This window comes from Leptodactylus fuscus, chromosome 7 (assembly GCF_031893055.1).
Source record: "Leptodactylus fuscus isolate aLepFus1 chromosome 7, aLepFus1.hap2, whole genome shotgun sequence".
In the NCBI taxonomy this organism is placed as follows: domain Eukaryota; kingdom Metazoa; phylum Chordata; class Amphibia; order Anura; family Leptodactylidae; genus Leptodactylus; species Leptodactylus fuscus.
The window spans coordinates 147,956,436-147,971,676 of NC_134271.1; the positions used below are offsets into that span (position 1 = coordinate 147,956,436).

General features: G+C 45.0%; 1 protein-coding gene across 1 annotated transcript in view; it reads left to right on the top strand.

The window, feature by feature from the left end:
* The window catches only part of LOC142214630 (SLAM family member 9-like), a 66,687-nt gene that overhangs the window by 49,337 nt on the left and 2,109 nt on the right, over positions 1–15,241 (top strand). The window contains exons 4-5 of the mRNA XM_075283568.1: positions 7,966–8,097; positions 13,944–13,984. Of these exons, the coding sequence (XP_075139669.1) occupies positions 7,966–8,097; positions 13,944–13,984 (173 nt within the window). The remainder of the gene's footprint in view (positions 1–7,965; positions 8,098–13,943; positions 13,985–15,241) is intronic.

Here is a 15,241-nt window from a genome sequence, read left to right on the forward strand (position 1 = left end):
CAGCTGTAGTACAGGATAGTATAATATGCACTGCAACTGCCAAATAGCCACTTTAGGGTGAGGCTCCAGGGTTATGCAACAAAAAAGCTGCAGTTCCACATTATAGAGGCCTCAGCCTTAGAAAGAGAAAGAAGTACATATCAGCTTATTGGTGGTGGAAAAGTAGATGGACCTATGTATGTATATGTATATATGTATTTATACACTCACCGGCCACTTTATTAGGTACACCATGCTAGTAACGGGTTGGACCCCCTTTTGCCTTCAGAACTGCCTCAATTCTTCGTGGCATAGATACAACAAGGTGCTGGAAGCATTCCTCAGAGATTTTGGTCCATATTGACATGATGGCATCACACAGTTGCCGCAGATTTGTCGGCTGCACATCCATGATGCGAATCTCCCGTTCCACCACATCCCAAAGATGCTCTATTGGATTGAGATCTGGTGACTGTGGAGACCATTGGAGTACAGTGAACTCATTGTCATGTTCAAGAAACCAGTCTGAGATGATTCCAGCTTTATGACATGGCATTGCATTATCCTGCTGAAAGTAGCCATCAGATGTTGGGTACATTGTGGTCATAAAGGGATGGACATGGTCAGCAACAATACTCAGGTAGGCTTTGGCGTTGCAACGATGCTCAATTGGTACCAAGGGGCCCAAAGAGTGCCAAGAAAATATTCCCCACACCATGACACCACCACCACCAGCCTGAACCGTTACCGATACAAGGCAGGATGGATCCATGCTTTCATGTTGTTGACGCCAAATTCTGACCCTACCATCCGAATGTCGCAGCAGAAATCGAGACTCATCAGACCAGGCAACGTTTTTCCAATCTTCAATTGTCCAATTTCGATGAGCTTGTGCAAATTGTAGCCTCAGTTTCCTGTTCTTAGCTGAAAGGAGTGGCACCCGGTGTGGTCTTCTGCTGCTGTAGCCCATCTGTAGCCTCAAAGTTGGACGTACTGTGCGTTCAGAGATGCTCTTCTGGCTACCTTGGTTGTAACGGGTGGCTATTTGAGTCACTGTTGCCTTTCTATCAGCTCGAACCAGTCTGGCCATTCTCCTCTGACCTCTGGCATCAACAACGCATTTCCGCCCACAGAACTGCCGCTCACTGGATGTTTTTTCTTTTTCGGACCATTCTCTGTAAACCCTAGAGATGGTTGTGCGTGAAAATCCCAGTAGATCAGCAGTTTCTGAAATACTCAGACCAGCCCTTCTGGCACCAACAACCATGCCACGTTCAAAGGCACTCAAATCACCTTTCTTCCCCATACTGATGCTCGGTTTGAACTGCAGGAGATTGTCTTGACCATGTCTACATGCCGAAATGCACTGAGTTGCCGCCATGTGATTGGCTGATTAGAAATTAAGTGTTAACGAGCAGTTGGACAGGTGTACCTAATAAAGTGGCCGGTGAGTGTATGTCTATGTATGTGTATGTATATATGTATGTATATATGTATGTATATGTATATGTATGTATATGTCTATGTATGTGTATATATATATGTATGTATATATGTATGTATATGTCTATGTATGTGTATGTATATATGTATGTATATATGTATGTATATGTATATGTATGTATATGTCTATGTATGTGTATGTATATATGTATGTATATATGTATGTATATGTATATATGTATGTATATGTCTATGTATGTGTATGTATATATTTATGTATATATGTATGTATATGTATATGTATGTATATGTCTATGTATGTGTATGTATATATGTATGTATATATGTATGTATATGTATATGTATGTATATGTCTATGTATGTGTATGTATATATGTATGTATATATGTATGTATATATGTATGTATATGTCTATGTATGTGTATGTATATATGTATGTATATGTCTATGTATGTGTATGTATATATGTATGTATATGTCTATGTATGTGTATGTATATATGTATGTATATATGTATGTATATGTATATGTATTGTAGGCAGGCAGTGGGAATGGTTGTGGAGGGGAGATATATCCCATTGAGATGGCTCCTCTCCACCTGGTGAGGGATAAATTCATGTCCAGGTTTTGGGGTTAGTTTGTAGACCCGGGCCCGATGCTCTATTCCAGGGTTTGGTAATAGCAGCAGTGGGAGCCTTAAACCCTGTCCCACAGTTGGGTGTGTCTCTGACTTTCATTGTTGCTGCTGCTGTTGAGAGCTGAGGACCCAAACCCAGTATAGCTGAGGAGAACCAGAAGGGCCAGCCTGTTAAGTTTATGGACTGCATTGCCTTGTGGCTGAAGTAAGCCTTTTCTTTTCCTTTGTTGCTGAAGAAAGCTGTTTATGTTGAACTTTGTGAATTTGCTCTTAATAAACCGAACATCCGTTGAACCTGAAGACCAAGCTTCACGTGTATTTTACTTGCCTAACAACCAGCCCCAAGCACCCGCTTTTACATATGGTGGAGGAGATGGGCAGGCAAGTGTCGTTGTTTGGCGCAACAAACCATTGAAGATAGCCATTTCAGCTGTGTATGTCTTGGGTGGAGACCGCCACATTGCCAAAGGACTATACCAGAGCTATGGAGGAGCTGGTCCAGCAGTTGGTGCGCTCTACTGTGCAACAGCAGGAGACCAATCGCTTGCTGATGGAACAAATGGCAACTCTCCTAAAAATGGTGGCAGCGCAGACAGGTGTACCTGTAGCCGCTCCTGTGAGTGATGTCCGGGAACAGGTACATGCCTCATTACAGAAAATGACTGCTGAGGACAATGTGGAAGCATACCTGACTATTTTTGAACGCACTGCAGACAGAGAAAAGCTGCCTAGGGGCAGTGGGCGGAGGTACTGGCTCCCTACCTGACTGGCGAGCTGCAAAAGGCATATTTTGATTTGTCTGTACAAGACTCTAAGGACTACCGCAAGTTGAAAGCCGAGATACTTGCCCGTTTGGGAGTCAGTGTGGCAGTCCAAGCGCAGCGGGTGCTGCAGTGGTCCTTCTCTCTGGAAAAACCGCCGCGGTCCCAGATGTATGACCTGTTCCACCTGATCCGAAAGTGGCTACTTCCTGAGACACTTACCTCAGAACAGATGGTGGAGAGAGTCGCAATGGATCGCTATGTAAGTGCTCTCCTTGCTCCATTACAGCGCTGGGTTATCCGGGGAAGTCCAGACAACGCAGACAGCCTTGTGGAGTTGGTTGAGAGGTATACTACTGCTGAAAACTTTATTGTACGCCCCACTAGGGAAAAAACTTCCTTGAGGAACCCCGGGGCCAGTAAAAGATGGAATCAGTCGGCCGAGGAACAGAGGCCATTCCCTGCATACCAGAAGCTGGAAGAGGTAGGAGCAAGTGCCAAAGCACAGCCTCGCCCAATAGTATGCTGGAGGTGTCATGCTCCTGGACATATTGCCGCACGTTGTCCTGAGAAATCAGAACCTATGGATTGTAATATGGCGCGACGCTGCTCCATGCTTGCCCACCCAGTATGCAGCACCATAACCACTGACCTGGACAGACCCCAAAGGTGTCAGCTGACAATTAATGGCACCAAAGTCATTGCACTACTGGACTCAGGGAGTCTGGTAACTCTGGTCAGAGATGAACTGTTTCCTGTGTTGTGTGACCCAGGGCAAGTCATGGGGGTTGTGTGCATACACGGGGACACCAAGAACTATCCGATAGCCCAAATACATATAGAGACTGTGTGTGGGAGTGTCACCCATAAAGTGGGTGTGGTTAAAAACCTGTTGTATGAGATGATATTAGGGCAGGATTTTCCGTTATTTTGGGAATTGTGGGATAAATTGTCACCTTCTGATGTAAAAGTGTCTGTTTCAGATAACAGGGTGTCTTCAGGGTATGAAGCAACCGCTCAAGGGACAGATAATTTTCCTCTGGCGGTGTTATTAGGGGATGAGGATGAGCCCACAGATACTGAGTCCGTACTCCCAGACCTTGAAGTATCAAGGGTTAACTTTGGGACTGCACAATTACAAGATCCCACCCTAAAAACCGCCTTTGAAAATGTGACAGTACTAAATAACATACCACAGGAACCAGGGGCTGAACTGCGGTATCCGTATTTTGAGATGCACAACAACCTGTTATACCGTGTGACAAGGGTTAATGGTGAAACTGTAGAACAGCTACTGGTTCCTAAACCATACAGGAAAATGGTGTTGGATATGGCCCACTCACATGTGTTAGGGGGCCACTTAGCAGCAGACAAGACCAGGGAACGTATTTTGCAAAGGTTTTACTGGCCAGGGTGCTATAAAGAAATAGAAAACTATTGTAGGTCTTGTCCAACCTGCCAGGTAAATGCTCCTATTACACATTTCAGGAGTCCCTTGATACCTTTGCCTGTCATTGAGGTTCCGTTTGAACGGATTGCTTTGGATATTGTAGGGCCCTTGGTGAAGTCAGGCAGAGGGCATCAATATATTTTGGTTATACTGGACTATGCCACCAGGTATCCAGAGGCGGTCCCTTTAAGGAAACCCACAGCCAAGTGCATAGCCAAGGAGCTGTTTCATATGTGCACTAGGGTGGGGATTCCCAAGGAAATCCTGACAGACCAGGGTACACCTTTTATGTCTAAGGTCATGAAGGAACTATGTAAGGTCTTTAAAATCAGACAGTTAAGAACCTCTGTGTACCATCCCCAAACTGATGGCCTGGTAGAAAGATTCAACAAAACCCTAAAGGCAATGCTAAAAAAGGCTGTCGAAAAAGATGGAAAAGATTAGGATTGCCTATTACCGTACCTGCTATTTTCTATTAGGGAAGTTCCTCAGGCCTCTACAGGGTTCTCCCCGTTTGAGTTATTATACGTTAGACATCCCCGTGGTCTTTAGACCTTGCTAAGGAAACATGGGAATCTGAGGCCACGCCATACCGCAGTGTTATTGAACATGTGGCCAACATGCAGGAGAGAATCTCCAAGATAATGCCCATAGTAAAGGAGCATTTACAGAAAGCGCAGGAAATGCAAAAGTGTGTATATAATCGCTCTGCAAGAGTGAGAGAGTTCAATCCAGGTGACCGGGTCCTAATATTTGTTCCAAGTGTAGAAAGCAAGTTCCTGGCTAAGTGGCAGGGCCCTTTTGAGATATTGGAAAGGGTTGGAGAAGTAAATTATAAGGTGCACCAACCAGGGAAAAGGAAACCCACCCAGATTTACCATGTAAATCTGATTAAACCCTGGAGAGAAAGGGAGTCCTTGGCCACGGTAACCTCCCCTTCCACAGTTGTAGAGTCAGAACACCACAAAGTGGGAATAGCAGAGACTCTGTCCACTTCTCAGAAACACGAAACAAAAGAATTCCTGCAACACAACCAGGAGATGTTTTCTGGTTTACCAGGGTGTACCACTGTGATAGAGCATGAGATCATTACAGAACCCCACGTAAAAGTAAAACCCTATAGGATACCTGAGGCCCGTAGGAAGATTGTGTCAGAAGAGGTGCAGAGGATGTTATCTCTGGGAGTGATTGAAGTGTCCAAGAGTGACTGGTCTAGTCCGATTGTACTGGTTCCTAAACCTAATGGGACTTGGCGGTTTTGTCATGATTTCAGAAAGCTTAATGACATTTCAAAAATGGATGCCTACCCAGTGGCGTAACTACCACCGTAGCAGCTGCCACAGGGCCCGGGACATTAGGGGCCCGGTGACAGCTGCTACCGCTGCTATCATTATGCTCGGAGGTCTTTTCGGACCCCCGAGTATAATGATCGGGGCCCCCTGTTGGTGGAATACTTTCCACCAACAGGGGGCCCCGAAGCTGCAGCAACGGCTGAGACACAGGAGCTGCAGCTCTGGCTCCTGTCAGCGCTGCAGGACGCTCCCCCTCTCTTCCCCCTCCCTTTCTCTGCTGTCCTCTGCCCACCAATGAGAGGAGGAGGCGGGGCTTATCCCTGCCGTCCAGCACAGAAGAGAAGAGGAAGAAGCTGCTCCAGGAAAATGAAACTGAAGCTACACAGGTACGTACTGGGGTTACTTATTACTATCAGGTACACAGGTACGTACTGGGGTTACTTATTACTATCAGGTACACAGGTACGTACTGGGGTTACTTATTACTATCAGGCATATGGGGGGATTACTTGTGTTTTAGTAACTCCATGTGCCTCATATTAATAGCAGTTAACCCCATCATCTCCCTCACATTAACCCCTGTGTGCCTCACCATAAGAGTTACTGATATGTGAGACATTTGGGGGTAATAGTAATGAAGATACTTTATTATTACCTCCATGTCTCTCACATATCAGTAACTCTTATGGTGAGGCACACAGGGGTTAATGTGAGGGAGATGATGGGGTTAACTGCTATTAATATGAGGCACATGGAGTTACTAAATTGTAATGCACAGGGCCAGATTTTTTTTTATCCACAATTTGTCCTGGTATAGCGATCAGCGGTGACAGTATTTAGTCCTGTAGGGGCCACTAAGGGACATAATACTGTGTGCAGGGGCCACTATGGGACATAATACTGTGTGCAGGGGACACTATGGGACATAATACTGTGTGCAGGGGGCCACTATTGGGTATAATACTGTGTGCAGGGGCCACTAAGGGACATAATACTGTCGGGGGGGCCCCATGTCAAAAGTTCGCCACGGGGCCCCGCCATTCCTAGTTACGCCACTGTGCCTACCCTATGCTGTGAGTAGATGAGCTCATTGAAAGGTTGGGTCCAGCCAGGTACATAACCACCCTAGATCTGACAAAGGGGTATTGGCAGATATCACTGGCTAAAGATGCCAGGGAGAAGATGGCGTTTTCCACCCCTGACGGTTGTTTCCAGTATGCTAGGATGCCATTTGGTCTGAAGGGAGCTCCTGCCACCTTCCAAAGGGCAATGGATACCATCCTTGCCCCACACACAGAATATGTGGCAGCCTATCTGGACGATATTGTTATTTTCAGTCTAGACTGGAACAGCCATTTGAACAAGGTTCAGGCTGTTTTGGATTCTCTTAAGAAAGCATGTTTTACAGCCAACCCAGAAAAATGTGCCATAGGCATGGAGCAGGCGAGGTATGTGGGCTATATTGTAGGGAGGGGCTTGATTAAACCCCAAAACAATAAAGTAGATGCCATACAAAGCTGGCCTCGCCCACTCACAAAAAAACAGGTGAGAGCTTTTTTTAGGTATTGTGGGGTATTACCAGCGATTTGTACCCAATTTTGCTAGCATGGCAGCACCCTTATCCGACCTCACTAAGGGAAGAAAGTCGGTGATGGTACAGTGGTCACCCGAGGCAGAGAGGGCTTTTCAGAGTCTTAAAACAGCCCTGTGTAGACAACCAGTATTAATAGCACCAGACTTTGCTAAAGAGTTTATAGTGCAAACTGATGCCTCAGAGGTCGGCTTAGGAGCCGTATTGTCGCAAGAGGTCAATGGAGAGGAACATCCAGTGATGTATCTAAGCCGGAAATTAAATTCTGCAGAGAGGAACTATTCCATTGTGGAAAAAGAGTGCCTAGCAGTCAAATGGGCCCTGGACTCACTGAGGTATTACCTCTTAGGCAGGAGATTCAGGCTCATCTCCGATCATGCTCCACTGAAGTGAAGTGATTGCCTTGTGGCTGAAGTAAGCCTTTTCTTTTCCTTTGTTGCTGAAGAAAGCTGTTTATGTTGAACTTTGTGAATTTGCTCTTAATAAACCGAACATCCGTTGAACCTGAAGACCAAGCTTCACGTGTATTTTACTTGCCTAACAACCAGCCCCAAGCATCCGCTTTTACAGTATATATGTATGTCTATGTATGTCTATGTATATATGTATATGTCTATGTATCTCTTACTATAATCATAAGACTGTGACATCAGATCCTGCTCTATATAGGAGTATTACTGTATATAGTGACCGGGCAGAGGAAAGTCATCACTAATATAATATTTACCAAGAAGTAACAAGACTGTGAGATATCCTGATATACAGTAATATCTTCTATATTCCTCCTGCAGGACCAGAGAAGAGGAGCGACCTCCATGATAGGGAACGTATTCTAACTATATCGGTAATTGTCATAGTGATCATAGTGATCATTGGGATTGTCTATGTACGTTGCTTCAGGAAAAGTGTAATACAACAGAAAGGTAAGTTATACAAGAATACCTACAGTATGTACAATGTCCTGGAAATAATAATAATGTCATTATCCTGTACCCCAAGTATCAGCCTGTCATTATACTGTACCCCAAGTATCAGCCTGTCATTATCCTGTACCCCAAGTGTCAGCCTGTCATTATCCTGTACCCCAAGTGTCAGCCTGTCATTATCCTGTACCCCCAGTATCAGCCTGTCATTATCCTGTACCCCAAGTGTCAGCCTGTCACTATCCTGTACCCCAAGTATCAGCCTGTCATTATCCTGTACCCCGAGTGTCAGCCTGTCATTATCCTGTACCCCAAGTATCAGCCTGTCATTATCCTGTACCCCAAGTATCAGCCTGTCATTATCCTGTACCCCAAGTGTCAGTGTCATTATCCTGTACCCCAAGTGTCAGCCTGTCACTATCCTGTACCCCAAGTGTCAGTATGACACTTCACTATCACTCATGTATAATGCACACCACTCCATAGTTAGTGACATCACTGGAAATTGGGCCAAGCCTAGTTATACTGACCAGAAGACTCAAATAGAGGACTGGAGAAATAAATATATATATATATATATATATATATATATATATATATATATATATATATATACACTCACCGGCCACTTTATTAGGTACACCTGTCCAACTGCTCGTTAACACTTAATTTCTAATCAGCCAATCACATGGCGGCAACTCAGTGCATTTAGGCATGTAGACATGGTCAAGACAATCTCCTGCAGTTCAAACCGAGCATCAGTATGGGGAAGAAAGGTGATTTGAGTGCCTTTGAACGTGGCATGGTTGTTGGTGCCAGAAGGGCTGGTCTGAGTATTTCAGAAACTGCTGATCTACTGGGATTTTCACGCACAACCATCTCTAGGGTTTACAGAGAATGGTCCGAAAAAGAAAAAACATACAGTGAGCGGCAGTTCTGTGGGCGGAAATGCGTTGTTGATGCCAGAGGTCAGAGGAGAATGGCCAGACTGGTTCGAGCTGATAGAAAGGCAACAGTGACTCAAATAGCCACCCGTTACAACCAAGGTAGCCAGAAGAGCATCTCTGAACGCCGCACAGTACGTCCAACTTTGAGGCAGATGGGCTACAGCAGCAGAAGACCACACCGGGTGCTACTCCTTTCAGCTAAGAACAGGAAACTGAGGCTACAATTTGCACAAGCTCATCGAAATTGGACAATTGAAGATTGGAAAAACGTTGCCTGGTCTGATGAGTCTCGATTTCTGCTGCGACATTCGGATGGTAGGGTCAGAATTTGGCATCAACAACATGAAAGCATGGATCCATCCTGCCTTGTATCGGTAACGGTTCAGGCTGGTGGTGGTGGTGTCATGGTGTGGGGAATATTTTCTTGGCACTCTTTGGGCCCCTTGGTACCAATTGAGCATCGTTGCAACGCCAAAGCCTACCTGAGTATTGTTGCTGACCATGTCCATCCCTTTATGACCACAATGTACCCAACATCTGATGGCTACTTTCAGCAGGATAATGCGCCATGTCATAAAGCTGGAATCATCTCAGACTGGTTTCTTGAACATGACAATGAGTTCACTGTACTCCAATGGCCTCCACAGTCACCAGATCTCAATCCAATAGAGGAGCATCTTTGGGATGTGGTGGAACGGGAGATTCGCATCATGGATGTGCAGCCGACAAATCTGCGACTGCAACTGTGTGATGCCATCATGTCAATATGGACCAAAATCTCTGAGGAATGCTTCCAGCACCTTGTTGAATCTATGCCACGAAGAATTGAGGCAGTTCTGAAGGCAAAAGGGGGTCCAACCCGTTACTAGCATGGTGTACCTAATAAAGTGGCCGGTGAGTGTGTATGTATATATATATGTATGTATATATATATATATATATTTGCCACAGACCACTATGGAGAAGGTTCTGTTGTTGAGGAGCATCTAACACTGAGAGTGTCATAGATCCCTGCCATGTGGAGCGCCATCTGATAGGCACAGTGTACTAAGAAAGTACTCACATACACCACCTAGGACTGTACTTATATGTAGAGATGAGCGAGTAGTGTTCGATTGAGTAGGTGTTTGATCAAATACTATGGTATTCGATTGAACACTACTAGCTGTTCGAAGTTTAAGGTTTGATGCAGAACCAGCGTTGATTAGCAGAATGCTATACAATGCCAATCAACGCTGGTTCTTCTCTTACCTTTAGAAGTCTTCTCCGTGCGGCATCTTCCGGCTGTAATTCACTCTGCCTAGGCATCTGGCCTATGCAGAGCCGACTGCACATGCGCATTCGGCTCTGCTCAAGCTTCAGGCCGGATGCCTAGGCAGAGTGAATTACAGCCGGAAAACGCCGCGGGGGCGCTGCACCGGGAGAAGACTTCAAGCAGAAGCCAGCCCGACCCTCACTCGTGGACTTGGTAAGTTTAATTTTATCGAATTTTGCGTACCCCTGAAACGAGCATTTCCCCCCATAGACTATAATGGGGTTCAAAATCCGTTCGAACAGTTGAACATTGAGCGGCTGTTCGAATCGGATTTCGAACCTCTGACATTTTAGTGTTCGCTCATCTCTACTTATATACAAGTGTTGTCATTGCTCCAGTACTGACAACCACTGCTTGGGGTACAGGAGAATGTTAGGACACTGTCTACAAGTATAGGGCCCTTTGCCAAAGTTAATGGGGGCCTTTCAACAGCTTCAGCTCTTAGTATCATTCAATAGGAGCTGCTCCACACATTCTGGTGCAGTTGGTATTTTTCTTTGGGTTATACAGTAGTCATTACACTTGTGTCTTATATATAAGACTGTTGTAACCATCATGTTAGTTGCCTCTCATGGACCATCACTGAGCCGTCCTTGAATAGGACCCCAATAACAACACGTCATTCATAGGCAGATGTCATTGTGTTATTATTAGAGATGAGCGAACAGTGTTCTATCGAACACATGTTCGATCGGATATCAGGGTGTTCGCCATGTTCGAATCGAATCGAACACCACGTGGTAAAGTGCGCCAAAATTCGATTCCCCTCCCACCTTCCCTGGCGCCTTTTTTGCACCAATAACAGTGCAGGGGAGGTGGGACAGGAACTACGACACTGGGGGCATTGAAAAAAATTGGAAAAAGTCATTGGCTGCCGAAATCAGGTGACCTCCATTTTAGACGAATAGTGGATTTCAAATCCGGGTCATATGAGAATGTGAACTTTGTGACTATGAGACAGGGATAGCTGTACAGGCAGGGATAGCTAGGGATAACCTTTATTTAGGGGGGAATGTTATTAAAAATAACTTTTTGGGGCTCTATCGGGTGTGTAATTGTGATTTTTGTGAGATAAACTTTTTCCCATAGGGATGCATTGGCCAGCGCTGATTGGCCGAATTCCGTACTCTGGCCAATCAGTGCTGGCCAATGCATTCTATTAGCTTGATGAAGCAGAGTGTGCACAAGGGTTCAAGCGCACCCTCGGCTCTGATGTAGCAGAGCCGAGGCTGCACAAGGGTTCAAGCGCACCCTCGGCTCTGATGTAGGAGAGCCGAGGGTGCACTTGAACCCTTGTGCACCCTCAGCTCTGCTACATCAGAGCCGAGGGTGCGCTTGAACCCTTGTGCACACTCTGCTTCATCAAGCTAATAGAATGCATTGGCCAGCGCTGATTGGCCAATGTATTCTATTAGCCTGATGAAGTAGAGCTGAATGTGTGTGCTAAGCACACACATTCAGCTCTACTTCATCGGGCTAATAGAATGCATTGGCCAGCGCTGATTGGCCAGAGTACGGAACTCGACCAATCAGCGCTGGCTCTGCTGGAGGAGGCGGAGTCTAAGATCGCTCCACACCAGTCTCCATTCAGGTCCGACCTTAGACTCCGCCTCCTCCGGCAGAGCCAGCGCTGATTGGCCGAAGGCTGGCCAATGCATTCCTATGCGAATGCAGAGACTTAGCAGTGCTGAGTCAGTTTTGCTCAACTACACATCTGATGCACACTCGGCACTGCTACATCAGATGTAGCAATCTGATGTAGCAGAGCCGAGGGTGCACTAGAACCCCTGTGCAAACTCAGTTCACGCTAATAGAATGCATTGGCCAGCGCTGATTGGCCAATGCATTCTATTAGCCCGATGAAGTAGAGCTGAATGTGTGTGCTAAGCACACACATTCAGCACTGCTTCATCACGCCAATACAATGCATTAGCCAGTGCTGATTGGCCAGAGTACGGAATTCGGCCAATCAGCGCTGGCTCTGCTGGAGGAGGCGGAGTCTAAGGTCGGACCTGAATGGAGACTGGTGTGGAGCGATCTTAGACTCCGCCTCCTCCAGCAGAGCCAGCGCTGATTGGTCGAGTTCCGTACTCTGGCCAATCAGCGCTGGCCAATGCATTCTATTAGCCCGATGAAGTAGAGCTGAATGTGTGTGCTTAGCACACACATTCAGCTCTACTTCATCAGGCTAATAGAATACATTGGCCAATCAGCGCTGGCCAATGCATTCTATTAGCTTGATGAAGCAGAGTGTGCACAAGGGTTCAAGCGCACCCTCGGCTCTGATGTAGCAGAGCCGAGGCTGCACAAGGGTTCAAGTGCACCCTCGGCTCTCCTACATCAGAGCCGAGGGTGCGCTTGAACCCTTGTGCAGCCTCGGCTCTGCTACATCAGAGCCGAGGGTGCGCTTGAACCCTTGTGCACACTCTGCTTCATCAAGCTAATAGAATGCATTGGCCAGCACTGATTGGCCAGAGTACGGAATTCGGCCAATCAGCGCTGGCCAATGCATTCTATTAGCCCGATGAAGTAGAGCTGAATGTGTGTGCTAAGCACACACATTCAGCACTGCTTCATCACGCCAATACAATGCATTAGCCAGTGCTGATTGGCCAGAGTACGGAATTCGGCCAATCAGCGCTGGCTCTGCTGGAGGAGGCGGAGTCTAAGATCGCTCCACACCAGTCTCCATTCAGGTCCGACCTTAGACTCCGCCTCCTCCAGCAGAGCCAGCGCTGATTGGCCGAATTCCGTACTCTGGCCAATCAGCACTGGCTAATGCATTGTATTGGCTTGATGAAGCAGTGCTGAATGTGTGTGCTTAGCACACACATTCAGCTCTACTTCATCGGGCTAATAGAATGCATTGGCCAATCAGCGCTGGCCAATGCATTCTATTAGCGTGAACTGAGTTTGCACAGGGGTTCTAGTGCACCCTCGGCTCTGCTACATCAGATTGCTACATCTGATGTAGCAGTGCCGAGTGTGCATCAGATGTGTAGTTGAGCAAAACTGACTCAGCACTGCTAAGTCTGCATTCGCATAGGAATGCATTGGCCAGCCTTCGGCCAATCAGCGCTGGCTCTGCCGGAGGAGGCGGAGTCTAAGGTCGGACCTGAATGGAGACTGGTGTGGAGCTATCTTAGACTCCGCCTCCTCCAGCAGAGCCAGCGCTGATTTGTCGAGTTCCGTACTCTGGCCAATCAGCACTGGCCAATGCATTTCTATGGGGAAAAGTTAGCTTGCGAAAATCGCAAACTGACAGGGATTTCCATGAAATAAAGTGACTTTTATGCCCCCAGACATGCTTCCCCTGCTGTCCCAGTGTCATTCCAGGGTGTTGGTATCATTTCCTGGGGTGTCATAGTGGACTTGGTGACCCTCCAGACACGAATTTGGGTTTCCCCCTTAACGAGTTTATGTTCCCCATAGACTATAATGGGGTTCGAAACCCATTCGAACACTCGAACAGTGAGCGGCTGTTCGAATCGAATTTCGAACCTCGAACATTTTAGTGTTCGCTCATCTCTAGTTATTATCAGGAGTGAATTAGAGTACACTAATACTTTGGGGTTTTATTTTAGGTGCAAGCCAAAGTATGGAACCTCCGACAGAGAACGCTCTGGTTAGAATCCCTTATTTATTCTATAATACAAAATATTAATATTTAGATAATATTTTAGTCGAGTAGGTGTGACTTATAGATCGATATTCCTGATATGTGCTGATATTTGTACTATATAATGTATCCAGTGTCCCTTGTATTGAAATGAATGAAAAGGATTACGGTTGAGCGATCAGGATCGGAAAAGAACAGATCCCAATCGGCGATCGAGCAAGTTTCACGATCGGGATCAGGATTGGCTGGAAAATGATCGGAAATCGAATTTTGAAATCTCAAGATCGGCTCAATCGCAAGGGGGAATTCACACATAGTAAAGTGGAGCGCAATCTGGCACGTATACGTGTGTCAGCAGTTTGCGCACTCAAAAAGATCCCATTGATTTCAATGGGAGTTACAAGTGTATACTCTGTATACGCTCGTAACTCCTATTGAAATCAATGGGATCTTTTTGAGCGCGCAAACTCCTGACACGCGTATACGTGCCAGATTGCGCTCCACTTTACTATGTGTGAACTCAGCCTAAAAGTGACTTTTCCCATAGAGAAGTATTGACTAGGGTTGAGTGATCGGGAATGATCGGATCCCGATCAGCGATCAAGCAAATTTCACGATCGCGATTGAGATCGGCTGGAAAATGATCGGAAATCGGATTTTAAAATTGATCCTGAAATCTCAATATCAGCTCAACCCTAAAGAGGATCCATTATAATTCTCTACAGAGTTTAGTCTATTACTAGTAGTAGTCAGATTATTATTATTAATAATCATAATAATAATAATAATAATTATTATTGTTATTATCATTATTATCTTTATTGTATTATTATTATTATTATTATTATTATTATTATTATTATCATTGTTAATATTATCATTATTATCTTTATTGTAATTATATTATTATTATTATTATTATTATTATTATTATTATATTTATTATCATTGTTAATATTATCTTTATTGTTGTTATTATTATTATTATTATTGTTAATATTATCATTATTATCTTTATTGTAATTATATTATTATTATTATTATTATTATTATTATTATTATTATTATTATCTTTGTATTATTTTTATTTTATTTTTTTATGCTGTAGACTCTAAGAGCCAAACAGATGGGTACAATATATAATAATTTATAGAAAACCTTTTTCTCCTAATTTTTATATTTACATATAAGATGTGATGCGAATCAATGTCCAACATGTTTGAGGGCAACTGAGGACCATATCCATATGGGTTTGCTTAGTCC